General features: G+C 43.4%; 1 protein-coding gene across 5 annotated transcripts in view; it reads right to left on the bottom strand.

Moving 5' to 3' along the window:
• The window catches only part of KMT2E (lysine methyltransferase 2E (inactive)), a 178,087-nt gene that overhangs the window by 25,904 nt on the left and 128,744 nt on the right, over window positions 1-23,439 (bottom strand). For 3 of the 5 annotated variants that reach the window (XM_077264738.1, XM_077264741.1, XM_077264739.1), the window contains 7 exons: window positions 20,547-20,882; window positions 19,088-19,141; window positions 15,460-15,711; window positions 15,221-15,365; window positions 14,226-14,476; window positions 13,279-13,335; window positions 2,357-2,920 (listed from right to left, as the gene is read on the bottom strand). In XM_077264738.1, the coding sequence (XP_077120853.1) occupies window positions 2,357-2,920; window positions 13,279-13,335; window positions 14,226-14,476; window positions 15,221-15,365; window positions 15,460-15,711; window positions 19,088-19,141; window positions 20,547-20,882 (1,659 nt within the window). The remainder of the gene's footprint in view (window positions 1-2,356; window positions 2,921-13,278; window positions 13,336-14,225; window positions 14,477-15,220; window positions 15,366-15,459; window positions 15,712-19,087; window positions 19,142-20,546; window positions 20,883-23,439) is intronic. The other 2 variants (XM_077264740.1, XM_077264742.1) reach the window with 1 other exon arrangement.

The raw sequence follows: 23,439 nt of genomic DNA, 5'->3' as shown, positions 1-23,439 counted from the left end.
TTTTTCCGCACGATTTTTGAAAAATCTGCAGGTAAAAGGCACTGCGTTTTACCTGCGGATTTACAGCAGATTTCCAGTGTTTTTTTGTGCGGATTTCACCTGTGGATTCCTATTGAGGAACAGGTGTAAAACGCTGCGGAATCCGCACAAAGAATTGACATGCTGCGGAAAATACAACGCAGCGTTTCTGCACGGAATTTTCCGCACCATGGGCACAGCGGATTTGGTTTTCCATAGGTGTACACGGTACTGTAAACCTGATGGAAAACTGCTATTAATTCGCAGCGGCCAATCCGCTGCGAATCCGCGGCCAATCCGCTGCGGATCCGCGGCCAATCCGCTGCGGATCCGCGGCCAATCCGCTGCGGATCCGCAGCCAAATCCGCACATGCCATAACCCTAACCCTACCCCTAACCCTACCTGTAACCCTACCCGTAACCCTAACCCTAGTTCTAACCCTAACCCTAGTTCTAACCCTAACCCTAGTTCTAACCCTAACCCTAGTTCTAACCCTAACCCTAGTGGAAAAAGAAAAAAAAAATATTTTCTTTATTTTATTATTGTCCCTACCTATGGGGGTGATAAAGGGGGGGGTTTATTTATTAATTTTTTTATTTTGATCGCTGTGATAGAACCTACCACAGCGATCAAAATGTACTTGTAATGAATCTGCCGGCCGATTCGGCGGGCGCACTGAGCATGCGCCCGCCATTTTGGAAGATGGCGGCGCCCAGCGAGGAGACGGACCGACACCGGGAGCCTCCGTAAGTATAAGGGGGGGAGATCGGGGCACGGGGGGGGGGGGGGGGGCATCGGAGCACCGGGGGGTGACATAGGAGCAGGGGGGGAGCGGGCAGGAGGACAGGGGAGCGGAGCACAGGACGGAGGGGACCGGACCACATAACGGAGGACTGGGGGGGTGATCGGTGGGGTGGGGGGGGGTCATTTCAGGTTTTCCAGCCATGGCCGATGATATTGCAGCATCGGCCATGGCTGGATTGTAATATTTCACCAGTTTTTTAGGTGAAATATTACAAATCGCTCTGATTGGCAGTTTCACTTTCAACAGCCAATCAGAGCGATCGTAGCCACGGGGGGGTGAAGCCACCCCCCCTGGGCTGAAGTACCACTCCCCCTGTCTCTGCAGATCGGGTAAAATGGGAGTTAACCCCTTCACCCGATCTGCAGGGACGCGATCATTCCATGACGCCACATAGGCGTCATGGGTCGGGAAGGGGTTAAAAAAGAAAAAAGAATTAAGCTATGGGAGGATTTAGGGTGAATTTACAGCATATGTGCAGTTCAGTTGCGGGTTTGCAACTGATTTCCCCACTTACATTCCACACAAAGAATTGACATGCTCTGGATTTTAACATTTAAATTAGACCTCAATTTATGCAAAGGTAATCTTAGTAATGTGTAGCTGAGATTTGTTGAGTATCTTATCTACTTACGCTGGCCTTACACTTGCCATGTTTTTTTCGGCCCGTTTTTGCGGCCCCAGATGCTCCATCTGCGCTAGCGGTGACGGACCCCGAAACCCTGCAGACCGCATCCGAGGATCTATCACAGAATGACGGCACATCGCTAACGCATGCCAATGCAGTCAATGGGTGCGCTAACGCATCCGTTACATAGCGTTAGTGCCGCTATGTAGCGGATGCAGTCAGCGCATTGCCATTAACGCAATGTGAACCCAGCCTAAAAGCAGCCTTATCTGACAGTGTATTACGTTGCAGACTTTCTGTATGCAAACCTATAATGGAAACCCACAACAAATATGCAACGTGTTCATTTACTTTTGGCTGGCTAAAGAGTTACTGTCAGTATATTAGTTTGTAGCCTTTTACCCAGGAGCATCTGTCCGAATTAAGCTCTTTTATAGTAAATCCTAGCCAAATTAGTGATTCTTCAAAAGTGGTCCTATAATGCCATTTGATGTCATAGGATTTCTGTCACCAGATTTTTGCTAATCAGAGCAGCATGATGTAAGCCCAGAGACCCTGATTGCAGCAATGTATCAGTTGTTGGGCTGCTTGTTTTATATATATATATATATATATATATATATATATATATATATATATATATATATATATATATATATATATATAAACTTTGTTTTTATCAGCTGCAATTATGTATTAAAACTACAACAGCAAGAAGACTTACCATAATAAATGACACCTCGCTGGAATCAAGGGGCTCTCTTTTCATCATGTTTTTCAGATTAGGTGGCAAAAACCTGGTGACATTACTTTATCGGGCTCTTATTTGTTACAAATGTAAATAACTACTAGCCAAGTAAATGTAGAAATAGGGCTAAAAACGAAATACAGCATAATATTCACTAACCTTTTTCTTTTGTGGAGGATTTAATGGTGTTCCATTTGCATCTAAAACACCATCGCTACTAAGTGCTCTACCAAATCCAGTAATAACTCCTTCTTCTGAAGAACAAAAAATTGATCCTTCCATGTACAAACTACGTGCATCCTCTTGAATCAGGCACTTTGAGTCACTTATTCGAAAACCACCACCAACTTCTAACTGGTGGGAAGGGGTCAAGTCTCTCAAGTTAGAATTTACTGCAGAGAAATTCACCCCTGTTCTTTCTGGGCTTTTGATCCAAGATGAATATACTGCACCCCGTCCACAGTGAGCATTTTCCTGCTGGCTGTTTGTATCAGTCCTTTCCCGGGACAAAGGCTCCATATTTTTTTGTAATGCAGTATGTTCATTTATTTCAAGTGCCAACTGAAGGTCTACAGTGGACTCACTTTCTGATGTGCAAGGCCTGTTTACCTCGGTCCTGCTTCGTGGGCTAGAATAACCAATAGTCTTTATTTCCTGCACACCAATTTCAGTAAGATTAGAATTTCTGAATGAATTCAAAGCTAAAGCTGTTCGATCACTACCCTGTTAACAGAAAGATAAATTAAAAGCTGCAAACATTCATTTCCCACAAAACAAAATAAATACAATTCAGATAGATTTATACAGGACACCACTATTCGGAGTGTTTGAGGCTATATTGATACGAAGAGCTAAGTCATGCAATAGCACAGCTATGGCAGGGGTGAATAGGAGCACGAGTTTGTAAGGTTCATTAGTGCCCGCATGTCAGAGTGACTGTTCCCCGATTGTGGTAGTGGTAAAATGAAATCCCACAGTAAGGAGACCAGTAGTCTGTCCGTAAACCGTGGTCTGTACCCAATCCATACTCAGATGTACAAAGTAGGTTTTGAGGTGTTTTTTTCTCAAACATGAAATCAAACTCTAAAATGCATAAAAAACACTTTAAATACTCTTAGAATACTGTTCTTAGGCTACGTTCACATTTGCGGTCAGCGCCGCAGCGTCGGGCGCCGCATGCGTCATGCGCCCCTATACTTAACATGGGGGCGCATGGACATGCGTTGTGCTGCGTTTTGCGCCGCATGGCCGCAAGCGTTGGACGCAAGAAACGCTTCAAGTTGCATTTTTTTGCGTCCAACTTGCGGGCAAAAACGACGCATGCGGCGCAAAACGCAGCGTTTTAGCGTGCGTTTTGCCGCATTTTTGTTTGCGTTGTGCGCTGCGGCGCCGACGCTGCGGCGCACAACGCAAATGTGAACGTAGCCTTACTGATTTACTCGCTGTTCACAGTGCTTTTTTTCTTTTTTTTTTTTCTGTTGGTGACATTTGTTTTTTTCCCCACTTGAAAAGGGTGCCGCTACGGTGCTAAAAGGCGTTGAGAATTCAAAGCCTTTTGCTCATAATCTTTTCTGGAGAATTAATTCACTTAACGAGCGCAGCCCACCTACATGTTTATCCCAACTGGATTTAATATCTCCTGGAGGATTGATTCCCCAGCCACGGGGCAGCAGCAGATATTTTTCTTCATGCCTACATAGGAGTTGTACCTGTCATAACACCACCAGGTGAGGGTATCCACTACTTGGACAACCCCTTCTCAATTGCAATAGTCCCCGGTGTATGAAAAAGAAACAAAAAAAAAAAACAGCAGACTGATGATACTGAAAATAGGGATTTTTGTGTTCTCACCGTAAAATCCTTTTCTCCGAGCCAATCATTGGGGGACACAGGACCATGGGTGCTATGCTGCTGCCACTAGGAGGACACTAAGTTAACACAGAAAGATTAACTCCTCTTCTGCAGTATACACCCCTTCACTGGCCAGTATTTATCCAGTTCGGTAGTAAAGCAGTAGTAGTATTAAACGAAAGACAATAAAATTATGTAAAAACCAAAGAAGTAACAACAAGCCAAAAGGCTAACTGGGTGGGTGCTGTGTACCCCAAAGATTAGCTCGGAGAAAAGGATTTTACGGTGAGTACACAAAAATCCTCATTTCTCCTACGCCTCATTGGGGGACAAAGGACCATGGGACGTCCTAAAGCAGTCCCTGGGTGGGGAGCAACATAGCTGCTAATACCCCATGTATCACTGGCTTACAGCTAAGGTCCCGCCGACTGCAGAATGCGCTTGCCCTTGGCAGCGTCTGCAGAGGATAGAGAATGAATGTGGTAGTGTTTTGTAAAAGTATGCAAGCTGGACCAGGTCGCAGCTTTGCAGACCTGTTGTGCTGACGCCTGGTGCCGAATGGCCCAACAGGCGCCCACCGACCGAGTAGAAAGGGCCTTAATCCTTGCTGGGATAGGAACACCCCTGACACGATAGGATTCCTGAATAGCTGATCGAATCCATTTGGCTTGAGTAGCCTTGGAAGCGGGAGAGCCCCTCCTTTGTCCCTCTGGAAGTACGAATAGGACATCTGACTTGCAGAAGGGAGCCATCCGTGAGATGTACCGTCGAAAGGCCCTAACCACATCGAGAGTGTGCAGAGCTTTCTCAACGCGATGGACTGGTGCCAGACAGAACTAAGGCAGAATAATCTCCTCATTGAGGTGGAAGGAGGAAACGACTTTGGGTAGAAAAGAAGGAGAAGTCCTCAAGACTGCATTATCTGGGTGAAATATCAGAAGCGGGGGTCGGCAGGAAAGAGCCCGCCAACTCCGAGACACGCCTGATTGACGTAATAGCCACTAGAAAAGCTACCTTCCAGGAAAGGAAGGTCAGAGAGACGTCCTGCATTGGTTCGAAGGGGGCCTCCTGAAGAGCTCCAAGGACCAAATTAAGATCCCATGGATCCAAAGGCATTTTGTAGGGAGGCGCCACACGATAAACTCCATCTGGTGGCAATTTTTCGTTGGAACAGGACTGACAATGCTGACACCTGTCCTTTGAGAAAGCTAAGTGCGAGACCTGACCCTAGGCCTGATTGGAGAAATTCAAATATGCAAGGAATGGAGAATACCAGAGATCGTCCATGGGCGTTGCGCCATGCGAAGAAGATTCGCCAGGTACGGTGGTAAATGCGCATGGACACGGGTTTCCTAGCCTTGATCATGGTGGAGGATACCTTGGGGGAGAATCCAGCATTCAACAGCCACGCCGTCAAAGACAGGGCCCCGGAGTTCTGGTGGTAAATCGGGCCCTGTGAGAGAAGATCCATGCGATCTGGAAGCCGCCAGGGGACGTTGGTGACCAGCTGAACCAGTTCCGCGTACCATGCCCGGCGCGGCCAGTCCGGCGCCACTAGGATCACTGGTACCCCCTCTGCCCTGTTCTTCTTGATGACCCTCGGTAGCAGGAGAAGAGGAGAAAAAAATGTACGGGAGGAGGAATGGATGTGCCATGGCAGGACCAGGGCATCTGCTCCGAAAGCACGTGGGTCGAGGGATCAGGCAATGAACTGTGGGACCTTGTTGTGTAGCCTGGAAGCCATGAGGTCCACGTCCGGGGTTCCCCAGCGATGACAAATCTGCTGGAAAACTTCCGGGTGGAGGGACCACTCGCCCGAGGCGAGACCCTGGTGACTGAGGAAGTCCGCCGCCCAATTTTCCACACCTGGTATGTGGATAGCTGAGATGGGCGAATGGTTGCTCTCGGCCCAACGGAGAATGTGGGTCACTTAGAGCATGGCCGTCTTGCTGCGGGTTCCCCCTTGACGGTTGATGTACGCCACCACTGTGGCATTGTCGGACTGGATTCTGATGGGGTGACCTGCCAGGAGATGGTGAAAGCTGTGTAACGCTAGTCTGATAGGTCGTATTTCCAGGATATTGAAGGGGAGACGCGACTCTCGAGTGGACCACCGCCCCTGTGCTGTGTGGTGGTTAAAAACTGCACCCCAGCCCAAGAGGCTGGCATCGGTGGTCACCACCAGTCAACGCACTGGGAGAAAGGACTTTCCTTGGTTAATGGAGGACTTCAGCGTCCACCACCTGAGGGTCTGCCTGACCTGTGGAGACAGACTGAAAAGACGGTCGAGAGAGCACGGGTTCCTGTTCCATGCCGACAGCAGCGCATGTTGTAAGGTACGGAGGTGGAATTGCAAGAACGGAACTGCTTCTATGGCTGCTACCATCTTCCCGAGAATGTGCATGCTGTAACGAATGGAGTGGGAGACTGGGCGGGAGAGACTCTGTGCTCCCTGCTGCAAGGCCAAAGCCTTTTCTGGAGGGAGAATGACCAAGCCGCAGGAAGTGTCCAGTGTCATTCCAAGAAAGGAAATCCGCTGAGCCGGGATCGGAGAAGATTTTTCGAAGTTTATCTTCCAACCCAGGCGAGAAAGAGTATCCACCGTGAGATCGACGGACTCCTACCAGGCTGGATAGGACAGGCCTTTTATAAGTAGATCGTCCAGGTACGGAAGTACCACCACTCCCCAAGCTTGAAGAATGGCCATGGCAGCGGCCATGAACTTGGTGAAAACTCTGGGAGCGGTGGCGAGGCCAAAGGGTAAGGCCACAAACTGGAAATGTTCCTCACGAAATGCGAAGAGAAGGAACTGTTGATGAGGAGGAAAAATTGGGATGTGGAGGTAAGCATCTTTGATGTCTATAGATGTTAGGAACTCTCCCTTTTCCATGGACAAGATGACAGAACGGAGAGAGTCCATTCTGAAGCGTCGAATTCTGACAAAGTTGTTCAGAAATTTTAGATCTAGTATTGGTCGCAGTGATCTGTCCTTTTTTGGGACCACGAATAGGTTCGAGTAAAACCCCTTGAACCTTTGGTCTTGGGGGACCGGAATGATGACTCCGTCCCCTTGTAATGCCCGTATGGCCCAGAGAAAAGCCATCGTCTTTGGTTTGGGAGGACACGACTGGAAAAAACGTGTCGGGGGGGGGGGGGGGAAGAAAACTATTTTGTATCCGGAGGACACTAGTTCTCTGACCCACTCGTCGTGGACGACCGAGAGCCAGGCTTGACGGAACGAAAGCAGACGGCCGCCTACTTTGTCGATGTCCTCCGGATGTTGCGACGAGTCATTGAGTGGATGATCCAGTTACGGTTAGGTCTGTATGAGACCTGGGAGCATCTGTCTCCGCACGAAACTCGTCCTGATCCGGGAGAGAAGGATGTAGATGACCAATTGGGACTGTTGCGAAAAGGCCGGAATCGAGGTTGTTGCTGATACCGAAAAGGCCGGGTAGGCTTTTGTTGAGGGAGAAATTTACTTTTCCCTCCGGTAGCGTCAGAAATTATTTGGTCCAATTTTTCTCCAAATAAGCGACCGGCTTGGTAGGGCAGAGATGTCAATGATTTTTTGGAAGCAGAATCTGATCGCCAATCTCTGAGCCACAGGGCTCTTCTGATGGAGATTGCATTTGCGGCTGCCTGTGCAACGCAATTTGCCGCGTCTATTGAGGCGTTAACTACGAAGTCCCCGGCTTGGGCTATCTGGTTAGCCAGGTTGATCGCGTCTGGGGGGAGATTACAGTCATGGATGGTTGTGGTAAGCACCTCAGCCCCAGCGACCATAGCCTTAGCCACCTAAGAAGCGGCGAAGGATGGAAAGAGACGCTCCTGTGGCCTCAAAGACAGAGCGAGCCAGGTAGTTAATTTGACGGTCAGTGGGGTTTTTGACTGAAGAACAGTCAGACAAAGATAGGAGCATTTTGGAGGCGAGATGCGATACAGCAGGATCCACTTAAGGAGACTGTAGCCAATCCTTCATTATCATTAGTTCCTGAGCAAAAGGGTATTTGGCCTCAATAGGCTTTTGACCTGTTTAGTGTTTATCAGGCCGGTCCCTGTGTTTCTGTACAATTTCCTTAAATTCAGGATGAGTGATGATACTTTTTGGACACGTTTAGTCTTTTTAAAAGACACCACGTGTTCCAGAGTGGATAAGGATTCCTCGTCCACCTTCAGGGTCTTGTTGACCGCCTCAATGAGAGAATCGAACGTCTCTTGGGGAGTCGAGGAATCCTGGATGACAGAAGCCTCGGACTCATTTAAGTTCTCCGGAGAAGGGAACGAGAAACTGAGCTCGCAGATGCTGAAACGCAAGCACGACTGATGAGGGGACGCGACATGGGTCCGTTTTCTGGAGCCCCGAGCCCTTAGTGACGGAGTACGCCCCCTGCTGGTGGATGGGTTTGTACCATCGTCAGAGTCCTCTGCGGTCTGACTTAAAGAGGAACCCCGGAGGGAGTCTATTGTCTTGGCCAGGGAAGCCATAGATCGTGACAGGGAAGCGGCCCACTCAGGGGGACTAGGCTTTGCAGGTTCGGCGGCAAGAGTTGGGAGGCGGTTGCACAGAGGCCGGGTCACAATCCACACATAACGGGGTATTGTGAGCTCGGGGCAGGGCAGTATTGCAAGTGGCACAGGAAGTGAAAAACACTGAGTGCTTTTTGTTAACTCTTTTGGCCTCTTTAGGTTGAGACATTGTGTCTTTAGAGATAAGAGCAGGATAGGCAGGGTATGCATTACAGTGCAGGGAAGGGGTTAAGCTCTCCTGGTGCAGCTTACCCACGGTCCTGTGCCTGTGTCCCCGGGGAGGAATAGGATGGCTGTTCGGTGGTCCCGTAGCTTTCGGAGCCGTCAGTCAGTGTGATGTCTGCTAATTTCCCCACAAAAGATGAGAAGCAATATGGCCCCCGAGATTTGCAGGGCGCCTCTCGTCCCACACGAGAAGCGCCTAGATAGGGGCGGAGTTCCGGCAGTGGGCGGAGTTTTGTCCACCGTGGCCTAGTCCGGCAGAGAAGCCGGGGACTAAATATCTGGGGCCTGCCGGCGATGCGCGCCGGCGGCCGGAACGTAACGCTGCTGACCACCGCTGCCACCTAGCCGACGGCGCCTCTCCCTAGGGAACAGGACCGCACCTTCCGACGCAGGGAAGCGCGAGGAAAATACATACTCACGTGCAGCAGCTACTGTCACTGTGAGGGTGCGCGCTCAATCCACGCTCCCTGATCGGGGGATGGAGAGGACCCTTCATCATCTTCGCCTCGGTCCCCCAAGGGGGTTTTTTGTCAGTCGTGGGGCTGCAGTGACGCCATCAGGTGTGGGCCTTTGTTCAGCTGTCAGGCCCTGGAGAGGAACATGAGAGCAAGGACACTCTGTGCTCACAGTCTTGCAGGGGGAGGGGGGTTAGGGGAGATCGGGACCAAAAAAGGAACCGTCGCCCCAGTAAGATTAGGCGTTCCCCAGACGTCGCAGGTGAGGGACGGGGAGGTATACTCCGCGTGCTCGCTTGTTGATGGTTCGGGGGAGAGCAGACCCTAGAAAAGGAATTTGTCACCCCCTTCACTCCGTTAATTAAAAAATAAAAATTTACACAAATATAAAAATTAAAATAAGAAAGTTGGGGTCTGAAACAGACCCAAGTGCCTCCTGCGACACTAAGCAAGAACTGGATGAATGCTGGCCAGTGAAGGGGTGTATATTGCAGAGGAGGAGTTAATCTTTCTGTGTTAATTTAGTGTCCTCCTAGTGGCAGCTGCATCACACCCATGGTCCTGTGTCCCCCAATGAGGCGTAGGAGAAATACAACGTACCCAGAGGAAGTGAGAGCTGCTGTTGATTGGGTGCAGGCTTGTGTGTTGCAACCTGCTGAGACCACCCGATCGGCTGCAAGGCTCATGTGGAATAACGTAAGGCAAGACGCGGGAAAGCAGGCACTGACCTCTTTGGAAAAAACCCGGCACCGGAGGGGAGTATCGTTTTATTTTTCAAGGGGGAATAGAGCAATTGAGAAGACAGTGTCTAGGTAGCAGACCAATTATGTCCAGTCTTTGACACCTCTATTCAAAGCTAAATAAATGTAATCCTTTTAAAATTTAGTCGAGATGGATTAATTGGACCCCAAGCGAGTTTGTTTTCGCCATATTTCCGCAAGTATGGAAGGTAGGTAACAGTGTTTCAGAAGTGTAAAGTTAAACAGCACTTTGCCCTGGTCTGCCATAAACCATATGGTCCTCACAGGTAATTAGTGTCTGGATGCATAACTTTATTTACATTTATCCACATTTGAACCTTCTCAGCCAAGTGGATAACCAAATTGCTCAGTTTATCCTAGTCAAACTAAAAATTATGAACATCTTCTATAGACTGCACTATACATACTTAGTTGGTATAAACAGGTGCAGAGAAAACGCCAAAGTACTCACCGATCTTGCAGTTCAATGATACTTTATTGCTTCATACAAAACAGTCTTCACGGCACGGGGGAAGGAGGAACAAAGTGCAGGAGTGCAACGGACGAGACAACGGCCGTTTCGCGCTCAGTTACCGCGCTTCAACGGGTCTAAGTCAGAAAGGAAATGACGCCAGTATACATAGGTGAGTACAATTAACCCCCACCTGCGTCAACTTCCCACCTGACCACAAAAAGTGCACAGTGTTGTTAAAAACAATTATAAAACCATATCTTAAAGCACATAAATATATAACTGTCTAGGAAAGTAAGAACTTATTCCCAAGATCAAAGTCTCTCGCATCATATGTGATAAATCACAAAGACGCTACATGCGGCGTCATTTTTGAACGTTGTTATTCTTCTTAATATCACGCTCAAGCATCTCAAAAAAATCTGTCAAGGGAAGGAAAACATGCAGAGATTCAAATTAATGTATCGGTCTAATACTCAGTGAACGGAACTAGAAAAAAGACACAAAAAGGTTAATGCATCATAATATCACAAATGCCTCAAAGAAAAATGGACATGTCTATTCTGTCGTTCATCCCAGCTGGGCCAGTGGCTCGCGTTCGCATAATCCATCTGGCCTCTGTGCGTAGTAATAATCTGTGGAGATCACCTCCCTGTGCTGGGAGCGAAACTCTTTCCACCCCTGCAAAGGTTAACACTTCAGAATTCCCTCCATGGCTCTCTCTCACATGTTGGATCAGTCTGGGGACACCTTTCCCTGACGAGACCGATTTAAGATGTTCTCTAAAACGTATGTATAATTTACGGATGGTTTTGCCAATATAAAATCTCTTGCAAGGACAGAACAAAACATATACCACATTATCTGTCTTGCAAGAGATAAATTGTTGTACAACATTATGGATTATGCGAACGCGAGCCACTGGCCCAGCTGGGATGAACGACAGAATAGACATGTCCATTTTTCTTTGAGGCATTTGTGATATTATGATGCATTAACCTTTTTGTGTCTTTTTTCTAGTTCCGTTCACTGTGTATTAGACCGATACATTAATTTGAATCTCTGCATGTTTTCCTTCCCTTGACAGATTTTTTTGAGATGCTTGAGCGTGATATTAAGAAGAATAACAACGTTCAAAAATGACGCCGCATGTAGCGTCTTTGTGATTTATCACATATGATGCGAGAGACTTTGATCTTGGGAATAAGTTCTTACTTTCCTAGACAGTTATATATTTATGTGCTTTAAGATATGGTTTTATAATTGTTTTTAACAACACTGTGCACTTTTTGTGGTCAGGTGGGAAGTTGACGCAGGTGGGGGTTAATTGTACTCACCTATGTATACTGGCGTCATTTCCTTTCTGACTTAGACCCGTTGAAGCGCTGTTACTGAGCGCGAAACGGGCGTTGTCTCGTCCGTTGCACTCCTGCACTTTGTTCCTCCTTCCCCCGTGCCGTGAAGACTGTTTTGTATGAAGCAATAAAGTATCATTGAACTGCAAGATCGGTGAGTGCTTTGGCGTTTTCTCTGCACCTGTTTCTGCGATGGATCTCATTTTTCCACGCTAGCACCTCCGGTCTTTGCCGCATGTTCTGGTACCTCCTGACATACTCCACGCTGCTGCATTTTTACGCTCAGCGGAGCTGTGCTGCTCTAGCCCTCTCCACTATCATACTTAGGTGGTATCATCTGCTAAAAATATATATATATATATATATATATATATATATATATATATATATATATATATATATATATATATATATATATATATGTATATATATATATATAGATAGATAGAAACACCACTACTAATCCAGTCTTCTGTATAATAGGTGAATAAAGCAAACCAAGTGCTGAATGTTGGGGTACACCACTTATAACCAGAGACCAGTCACGAGTAGCAGCCATTCACCACTGTGGGTGCGATCATAGAAATTAAGTGTCACGGGTCCACCCCTCAGCGTGGGATGCAGTTATTGAGAGCTCGGCCATCGAATCTGGTATAGGGGTTTGCTGAAGCTGTCAGTGTGTTGATTGACAGCTCGACTATCCAATCTGAGACTGAGGAATCGGTTGTCTCCCTGTGTTCATTATTCCAGTTAACGACCATACTTCTTAACTGAGCTGTGTCTCCCAAAACACTTCCAGACGTACATTCAGCCTGTGAGGTTTGTGCTTTCCTGTGCCTCAAGTTCTGTATGCTTGATCTGTTGCCTGACTTTGGACTTCGTTCTGGCCATCCGCCTATTTAACCCCTTCAGCTCTGATCAGTTATCCTCTCGGTACTCTGACCTCGGAACATTACCTGACTACGCTTTTGTCTCTTGGCCGTGAGAAGTGACTAGCGTCACATTAAGCTTAGTAATTGAATTGAAAACAGATTCAAAGCCTATATACCTTCATGTGCCCATTAAGCTTCTATGTGGAACAAGTGTCAAACATCTTTGCAGAGTACAAAAACAGCTACTCCTCTATATCCACAGCTACCCCTCTGTCGGGGTTTTTATTATACTATACACAGACACTTTAAACTTGATTTGGTAACTTTTGTCTTTAGTAAACGCAAATTAAATCTAAAAGCTCTACATTTATGTTTCCACTGAATGTTTTGGCTCTCCACTAAGTGCACTAATGTGGAGTCGGCTTGTGAGCATTGTACACATTGAAACTTGAATATTTCACATCACTTGAATCTAGAAAGTTGTTTTTTTTCTGCCCTCACTGAAGTGCTGCTCTTTTTGGTTCACTATACAAAACAGATGCGTTGAGAACTTAAAGGCTTATTCTACATCATATACTTACATCTTGGCTACAGGGTTTATGATTCAGTTCTGGAGAACTTTCTGGTGAAGACATGCTCTATAATTAATTGCAAGAAAAAGAATGACAAATGTAAAAAAAAAAAAAATCTGAAAAAGGAGGTACTGAATCAAAAGTACAATAAGATGTCTCAGGTCTATGACTGCCCTAATCAAAAACCTATACTGAAAGCGGTCTTTAGTTGGCATTCTGAAATCTCTGAATAAACAGCAGTACATATCTGTACATTTTTCCATCTATATTTGGTTTACACATTTCAATGCATGTTAAATTATAGATGGTAACTTATAGAATGTTAGCAGGGCCTATTCAATTAATTATAAAGTGAAATTTGGCATTTGGTCCAATGTGGCGCAAGCGAAATGGGCAAAAGTGTTTAAATCATTCATCTCGTTTAATGAAACGTCTCTGGGGTATGTACAAAAAACATGTGTGCAATAAAATCTGGCACAGTATGACCCCACAAACCTAATGTGCCGCAAGGAAGATCAGAAGGTATCGTGCAAGTGTCCAGTTCATTAGAATAGGACATTTGCATGGTAATTGCTGATTGTGCACTTGGCAGGTTAGTGAGGTCGCACTGTCATGAGCACAGCTCACTTGCAACTCGAAAAAAAAGCAACAGATCACTCTGTAAAGGCAATTTTGAGAGGCAGTATTTAAATCCGTATTATGCATCAGCATTTGTTCCAAAACAGAATGAAACCTACACAAAAAATGTATACTGGAAACATCCACTTCTCTTCCATGTTTTAGAGCCACTCCTGGATTTTGAAAGCAAAGATTAACTAGAATACACCCGTACAAGAGATTTTTCCCTAGTGCTATAAATATAACAGTGATCTGATACAGAGTCTCCCTTACACAATGTTAAAATGCAAAGAAACTTATTTCATATACACTGTAATGCAAAACTTACAGGTGCTTACCTCAAAATGCAAGTGATTCCCACGTGTACATGGAGTTACAGGAGTAACTGGTGAACAGGACTGCTTGCAGTTATTACGACTTTCATCCTCTGCTTTTACTCTCGGAGGAGTAGTAAATAGTGAAGCATCTGTGGAAGGCATATCTGCATGGGTTGGTGTAGCATAGGGAGATGCAGTAGGTGTAGAATTTTCTGAATAAGGACAATCCAACAGCTGAAACAGTCTCCGTTTTTTTAATGGGGTGGTTAGATCTGTTACGATTAGGAACAAGAAATTTCAGTGTGATACAGAGCCCAGATGCGATTCCAAAACACTCGGTGATCTACAGCTTAAAGGCTATGCGCACACGTTGCGGATTTTGGATCCGCAGCGTTTTTTTCCCGCACAGAAACGCTGCAGATCCACAAGTGATTTACAGTACAATGTAAATCAATGTAAAAAAAAAAAATGCAGTGCTTATGGTGCGAAAAATTCCGCACAAACATTTTGCAGATCAAAAGAAGGAGCATGTAATTTATTTGTGCGGATCTGCAGCGTTTTTGTACCCATTCCATTATAGAAATCCGCAGGGGTAAAAACGCATGAAATCTGCACAAAATCTGCAGTAAATCCGCACAAAATAAGCATCAAATCCACACCTGCGTTTTCTGCCAAGAGATGCAGAATCTGCACAAAAAACTCCAGAGGCTAATCAGCAACGTGTGCACATACCCTTAGACTTCAAGAAATAAATAAATACAGAGGACTACAACACACACAAAAAAAAGTATACTGCACTTTGTAAATAATTTTTTTCAACAAAAATAATGGTTGATGGAATTTGCCTCTTAAGGGGTAGGCTTCTATTCAACAAATCTATTAAAATTAACATAAGTCATTCCTGGAGGATTTGAATATAATTTTAGATTATAGCAGTTCTATTACTAAATTAAAAAAATAAACCAAACAAAACCTTTTTATTTTAAATTAAGGTGACTTGCACAATATTTTTTCACCTGCTAATGGACAGCTACCATTCATTACTAAATGGCACTTATTTTCAGCAAATGTATTTGGACTCTGAGATCCATCTAGAGCTGAGGAATCAAATGGATTCAAAGGTGCAGAATGCTCCTCTTCCATAGCTTGTTTGAGCCAACGCTAAAGAAAAAAAACAAACAAAAAAACATCCATGAAATTAAAGATTGACAGCAAGAAGCATTTCACAGAAATTTTAGTACATTTGAATTTGTACCTTTTTGCAGCAACTAGTAAGGTTCTCTTCATCTTTTTTCTTCTTCTTCTCAGAAAGAAAAGGAGAAGTAAATCGAATATAGTGCTTCGGCGTGGTATACATGTGTGGACTATAAATGAGACCCGGCAGTGTATTCAACTGTGTGGCAAGGACTTCTGGATCTGTTGTTATCCGTAGAGGTTTTTCCAAAAATGATTCCCCATGTTTAACAGACTTCTCATGCTTCTCACTTAACCATTCGTTAACCAAGTGCTAGAAATAACAAAATATAGTTCATTTTATGGTCTTCGGAAACTGGAATCTGCAGTATGTCATATAGAGAGTCTGTACTAAGTATACAGTTTAATGCCACATAGAAAATGCTTTCAGGCAACATTTCATCTTTACCATTGCATTAATATTTTGTATATGTTAGGTAGATTATAGAATTATCTTTCAGTATTGTAATATTAACTCAGCATGTGCAATAATGGTTCTTTACTATTTAACCCTTTAAGGTCCAGGGCTATTTCAGTTTTTGCTCCCCTTCTTCCCACGGCCATTTTTTGCGGGATGAGTTGTACTTTTGAATGGCACCATTGATTTTAACATATTATGTACTGAAAAAAGGGGGAAAAAAATTCCAAATGCGGTTTAGTTGCAAAAAAAAAAAGAAGTGCAATTCCACAATTGTTTTCTGGATTTTCATTTACCATGTTCACTAAATGCTAAAACTGACCTGCCATTAAAAACTGACCTGCCATTATGATTCTCCAGGTCATTACGAGTTCACAGATATCAAACACGTCTAGGTTTTTTTTTTTTTATTTAAGTGGTGAAAAAAAAATCCGAAGTTTGTATTAAAAAGAAAAAAAAAGTTGCCATTTTCTGGGACCCGTAGCGTCTACCTTTTTTCAGAATCTGGGGCCAGGTGAGGACTTATTTTTTTGTGTGCAGATCTGACGTTTTATTGATACCATTATGGTGTGCATACATGATCTTTTGATTGCCCGTTATTGCATTTTATTGCAATGTTGCAGTGACCCAAAAAAACGTAATTCTGGTGTTTCAATTATTTTTCTCGTTACACAGTTTACCGATTGGATTAACTCTTTTTATATATTGATAGATCAGGATAGATTGAGCTTTGTGTGCTGTACTTTTATCACCATTGCACAACAGTGCTAGTAAGTATGGCATTTTAGTGTTGACCTTGTAAACAAAAACATGTAAAAAAAAAAAAAAAACATATGCACAGGAACAACGGGGATTGTAAAGAAGTCCTGTTTTGTTTTTGCCATTTTGTTTCTAGAGCCTTTGCTTAGTATTCTAAGAGACTAAGAAGAAGAAAAAAAACCCTCCCTGAAACTAGGAATACCAAATAAAGGGAGTAGCCCTAGACTGGAACTGTCACAATACCAGACAGCACATGGCTATGAAGGGGCTGGTTGTTTTTCTTATGTTGTACCCTTTAACATTAAATCTAAAACCCCACCATAGACACTAGATTTGTTTGGCAGACCACCATGTCCCTTGACTCCTCCATATACAGAGAACGCAGGTGCACACCTATGAAAGAGCCACTGCCAGACTGTTCTGGCAGCAGTTTATATAGCACAGAACAAGAGGAAATCCCAGATGTTTCGTTCCTCTGACATTTATCTGACGGGAAGAGTCAAGTAACACCCAGAGAAGGAAATTTAAAAAATCCACACAACACGTTCACGTAATGTCTATTAGGTATAATAAAATAAATGCTGTTCATATACAAAACTTTCATTTATCCGTTATTCGATTGAAAAAAACATGAACGCTATAGACAGAATGACATTTTACCAAAAACTCTAAACACAAACATGCACATAATAAATATGGAGTATATATATTACATGGTACACAAATACACTACAGTTCAGTTTTCCATTCAGTAGAAATATCAGCACTCCTCTATTTATGGAAATATACCCATACTCTGACAAGCTGTTATTTCATTGTGTTAAAATGTACAAAAAATTTGTGACCCTCAAACAATGAAAATTACTCAAATCAGTGTTTCTCAAGCTGCCGTAGTTGAGAAATAAAGCTTGCTGCAATGTTGTTTTCTTCGGCAGAGGTGTGTAGCACACTGCACATCTACTGGACTTGCAATGTAGGTAGTGTGTGGCAATATCTTATCGTGAAGTGGCTATGGACGTGATTATACTGTGGGAGCAGATATTATACTGCAAGGTTTAGTGGAGCCTACGAATGTGATTATACAAAGAGCTGTTCTAATACAGTATATAAGGAGAATATATATACAAATATTTAGTATGCAAATATGTAGGTTGTGTGTGCGAATATTCTGGGGAGAAGCAAATGTGGCCCACAAACAAATGGATGGATTAAACAACTACAATTGCTTCTGTGGTCTATTGATTATCATGGACGTGTTCTAAATAGGTAGGGCAGCAGGCAAAAATTTTCTGGCCTTATGGTGCGATCAAAACATTTTGTCACTATGGGCTACTTGGCTGATTGATAAAAACACTAATAATTTGTCAGTGTCATGTGATTTAAATTGAAAATTATTTACAGGAGTTTACAGGCTGCAGGGATTTTGGAAAAAGCAGTTAAGACTGCAACAACAGTTTCCAAGGTCGCTTATAGTCAAATCGCCATAGTGAAATTCTGGGTCTACTTATAGCCATGACTTAGTGAGAAACTTTTAACAAAATGACTTAAAGGGAATCTGTCAGTAGGCATTTGCTATGTAATCCGAGGACAGCATGAGGTAGGGGTTAAAACACAGATTTCAACGATGTGTCACTTACCAGGCTTTGTGCTGTTTACTTACAATGGGACATTATCATTGCCTGGACTACAGCAGTGCATGAGCCCTGGTCCCACACACCCTCTTCTGTGATCAGCAGTGCATGGTTAATAGACTACACACATACAGAGCCTGGTGTGGGTGGCATTGGCTTTCTCAGCTCTGCTTCATTTAAGAGCTCTGGTTGTGTCAAAACTGCTGCACCCAGTAAACTAAATGATACATTATTGCCTACATTATGCTGCTCTTAGAGGAGATAGCAAAAACCTGAGAGATTTCCTTTAAAAAAAAAAAACAGTCCCCCCTCTACTGGAAGGTTAATTTAAATGGTCATCTTTTGAAAACAGGTTTTACTTCAGTGAAAATAATAATTGATGGCTATAGCCATCATGATAGGTCTCAATTACAGACAACTGTTTCCTTCCACAGGTACAGAAGTAAGCTGCAGCTTTATTTAGACTGCTGACATGGAGGGTATGTCAAACATTATACACATCCTCATTTATGATGCCACAAGCCCTGGGTCATGGAGACCTGCTGCTTTACTAGATAATAGACTTGTGAATGTAGTATAATTCCGCTCGTCATAATTAGCCCTTTATAAAACATATGTTTCACAAAATTTCAAGTATCCCAAGTCATGTAGGAACAATAGTCCTTTGAAAGACACAAAATGATCCATTCACACTGCCAAATATTGACAAAATCTAACACAAATAATGGAAAAATATCAGAATTCCTCATCTATATAGTTAAAAGCAATGTATAACATTTTAAGGACACAGCATAAAATACTTGTGTGGGAAGATAATTCACAAGACTGCCTTTGATACATACTGTAAAAAGAGTGTCCTTCCATTTTTGAAGTGCCACACAAGTGTTTACGCAAGACTGCAAACAGAATGGCAATGTAAGCATTATTCATAAGACACATGCTTAAATGGCAAACAAGTAGAAAGGCATGCCATGTGCACAATTTCATAAAAATAGCTAAGTTTGCAAGTGATCAACCTACACATAAAATCAACATGTTCTGCCATTATAAGGAATAGGTCACTAGGTTTATGCTTCTAAATCTAAGGGCATCATAAAATAGGGGCAGAGAACCAGATTACAGCGGTGTGTCACTTATGCTTCTTGCTGTAGTTTTGATAAAATCTTATCTGTTGCAGCTTTGATAGCTCTCTCATTTACAATCTGTCTTAAACCTGCTGTCTGTGAAATATTGTATAATAAATGGCGCTATATACGAGAACATGATAAAAGTAAATTCACAAACCCTTCCTGCACCACTGAAAGTTTTCTGTCTACAATGTGCATAGGCAAAAATTTGGCAACAGATGGTGGATATCCAAAGCTCAAAAATATTGAGAAAGAGCCCATCAATGAGGTCGATCAGAGCAGCTGCACATAAAACAATGTTTAAGACCAGTTTTCACACATCAACAATTCATACGCCAAGTCTCCTGACTAGTGATGAGCGAATATACTCGTTACTTGAAATTTCCCGAGCACGCTCGGGTGTCCTCCGTGTATTTTTAGTGCTCGGAGATTTAGTTTTCATCGCCTCAGCTGAATGATTTACATCTGATAGCCAGCATAAGTACATGTGGAGGTTGACTGGTTGCTAGGGAATCCCCACATGTAATCAAGCTGGCTAACAGATGTAAATCATTCAGATGAGGTGAGGAAAACTAAATCTCCGAGCATTTAAAAATACTCGGAGGTCACCTGAGCATGCTCGGGAAATTTCAAGTAACGAGTATATTCGCTCATCACTACTCCTGACTCAAACTTAGCTATATAAGAATAAATGAGGCAGTCATGTCAGGGCCAAGACTACATGTGGCCGGTCTGTGCACTCAAACAGTGAAACATGGATGTGTGAAACTTGCCTCAAGAACTACAAGCAAGAAGCCCAGTAAGGGAGCCAGAACTGAAATGAGGGTCTCTGTCTCTACTAATGCTGGCACTAATTTAGGCTGCATAAACGTAGCGACAAATATCTGTAGAACAAATAAAATTGGCATTTTAACATAACGAACCATTAAAAACCACGAGAAATTCACTTGCATAAAATGTGTGATGTTGGATCAATACATCACAAGAGTCACTCTTGAATGTAAGAAATAAAAGTATATTCATACAAAAAAGGGGGAAGGGGCACGTAGGGGGGGGGGCTATTATTTTTTTTATTATTATTTACTTCTGTTTGCAGACTAATGCACTAATTATAAGAAAGTGATGAGGAAAGGACCAGCAATCTATTGACCGATTTCTCACGAAGTAATCATACCTTCTTAGTTTTTGGGTATTTTGCAGAACATTTGGCTGGCACAGGTAATTCAGTATCTGGAACCTCCTCTGTCTCAACGGCAGCCAACACTACCGCTGTAGCATTGCTCTCATTGACAGGCTCTTCTACAAGTATGCTAGGCTCCGATTCTACTTGCGGAGGGGTGACCTCTACATCTGGGGAGGATGGCTGAACATCCGAGCAGGTGCTGATAGTTCTGTGCCGGCGGCGCTGTTGACCAATATGAGTTCTGCTTCTAGTAAAGCTTTTTCTTTGCTTAGTGCGATTAATTTTGGCAGGGGTTGGCTTGCTGACAGGCTCCTCTTTTACAGGTTCCTAGTAGATGAAAAAGTTAAAATAGGTCTGCATAAGAAATTTTATTTTAAGGCAAGGCATTAATTAAAACATTAAACATTTTACAGCATTAGAAGGAACTATGGGTATATACTGTAATCTTGGTTGGTCTTCTAACTTTTTTTTTTTTTTTTAACCCCTTCATGACCCAGCCTATTTTGGCCTTAATGACCTTGCCGTTTTTTGCAATTCTGACCAGTGTCCCTTTATGAGGTAATAACTCAGGAACGCTTCAACGGATCCTAGCGATTCTGAGATTGTTTTTTCGTGACATATTGGGCTTCATGTTAGTGGTAAATTTAGTCGATAATTTTTGAGTTTATTTGTGAAAAAAACGGAAATTTGGCAAAAAATTTGAAAATTTCGCAATTTTCACATTTTGAATTTTTATTCTGTTAAACCAGAGAGTTATGTGACACAAAATAGTTAATAAATAACGTTTCCCACATGTCTACTTTACATCAGCACAATTTTGGAAACAATTTTTTTTTTTGCTAGGAAGTTATAAGGGTTAAAATTTGACCAGTGATTTCTCATTTTTACAACAAAATTTACAAAACCATTTTTTTTAGGGACCACCTCACATTTGAAGTCATTTTGAGGGTTCTATATGGCTGAAAATACCCAAAAGTGACACCATTCTAAAAACTGCACCCCTCAAGGTGCTCAAAACCACATTCAAGAAGTTTATTAACCCTTCAGGTGTTTCACAGCAGCAGAAGCAACATGGAAGTAAAAAATGAACATTTAACTTTTTAGTCACAAAAATGATCTTTTAGCAACAATTTTTTTATTTTCCCAAGGGTAAAAGGAGAAACTGGACCAGGGACGTTGTTGTCCAATTTGTCCTGAGTACGCTGATACCTCATATGTGGGGGTAAACCACTGTTTGGGCGCACGGCAGAACTCGGAAGGGAAGGAGCGCCATTTGACTTTTTGAATGAAAAATTGGCTCCAATCTTTAGCGGACACCATGTCGCGTTTGGAGAGCCCCCATGTGCCTAAACATTGGAGCTCCCCCACAAGTGACCACATTTTGGAAACTAGACCCCCCAAGGAACTTATCTAGAAGCATAGTGAGCACTTTAAACCCCCAGGTGCTTCACAAATTGATCCGTAAAAATGAAAAAGTACTTTTTTTTCACAAAAAAATTATTTTAGCCTCAATTTTTTCATTTTCACATGGGCAACAGGATAAAATGGATCCTAAAATTTGTTGGGCAATTTCTGCTGAGTACTTGATACCTCATATGTGGGGGTAAACCACTGTTTGGGTGCACGGCAAGGCTCGGAAGGGGAGGCGTGCCATTTGACTTTTTGAATGGAAAATTAGCTCCAATCGTTAGCGGACACCATGTCGCGTTTGGAGAGCCCCTGTGTGCCTAAACATTGGAGCTCCCCTACAAGTGACCCCATTTTGGAAACTAGACCCCCCAAGAAACTTATCTAGATTCATAGTGAGCACTTATAACCCCCAGGTGCTTCACAGAAGTTTATAACGCAGAGCCGTGAAAATAAAAAAATAATTTTTCTTTCCTCAAAAATGATTTTTAGCCCAGAATTTTTTATTTTCCCAAGGGTAATAGGAGAAATTGGACCCCAAATGTTGTTGTCCAGTTTGTCTTGAGTACGATGATACCCCATATGTGGGGGTAAACCACTGTTTGGGCGCACGGCAGGGCTCGGAAGGGAAGGCACGCCATTTGGCTTTTTGAATGGAAAATTAGCTCCAATCATTAGCGGACACCATGTCGCGTTTGGAGAGCCCCTGTGTGCCTAAACATTGGAGCTCCCGCACAAGTGACCCCATTTTGGAAACTAGACCTCCCAAGGAACTAATCTAGATGTGTGGTGAGCACTTTGAACCCCCAAGTGCTTCACAGAAGTTTATAACGCAGAGCCATGAAAATAAAAAATAATTTTTCTTTTCTCAAAAATGATTTTTAGCCCACAATTTTTTATTTTCCCAAGGGTAACAGGAGAAATTGGACCCCAAAAGTTGTTGTCCAGTTTCTCCTGAGTACGCTGATACCCCATATGTGGGGGTAAACCACGGTTTTGGCACACGTCGGGGTTCGGAAGGGAAGTAGTGACGTTTTGAAATGCAGACTTTGATGGAATGCTCTGCGGGCGTCAGGTTGCGTTTGCAGAGCCCCTGATGTGCCTAAACAGTAGGAACTCCCCACAATTGACTCCATTTTGGAAACTAGACCCCCAAGGGAACTTATCTAGATGTGTGGTGAGCACGTTCAACCCCCAAGTGCTTCACAGAAGTTTACAACGCAGAGCCGTGAAAATAAAAAATCATTTTTCTTTCCTCAAAAAAGATGTTTTAGCAAGCAATTTTTTATTTTCACAAGGGTAACAGGAGAATTTGGACCCCAATATTTGTTGCCCAGTTTGTTGTGAGTACGCTGATACCCCATATGTGGGGGTAAACCACTGTTTGGGCACACGTCAGGGCTCAGAAGGGAAGTAGTGACATTTGAAATGCAGACTTTGATGGAATGGTCTGCGGGCGTCACATTGCATTTGCAGA

Source organism: Ranitomeya variabilis, chromosome 5 (genome assembly GCF_051348905.1).
Source record: "Ranitomeya variabilis isolate aRanVar5 chromosome 5, aRanVar5.hap1, whole genome shotgun sequence".
Taxonomy (NCBI): Eukaryota; Metazoa; Chordata; class Amphibia; order Anura; family Dendrobatidae; genus Ranitomeya; species Ranitomeya variabilis.
This window is presented reverse-complemented; position numbering and strand designations above follow the sequence as displayed.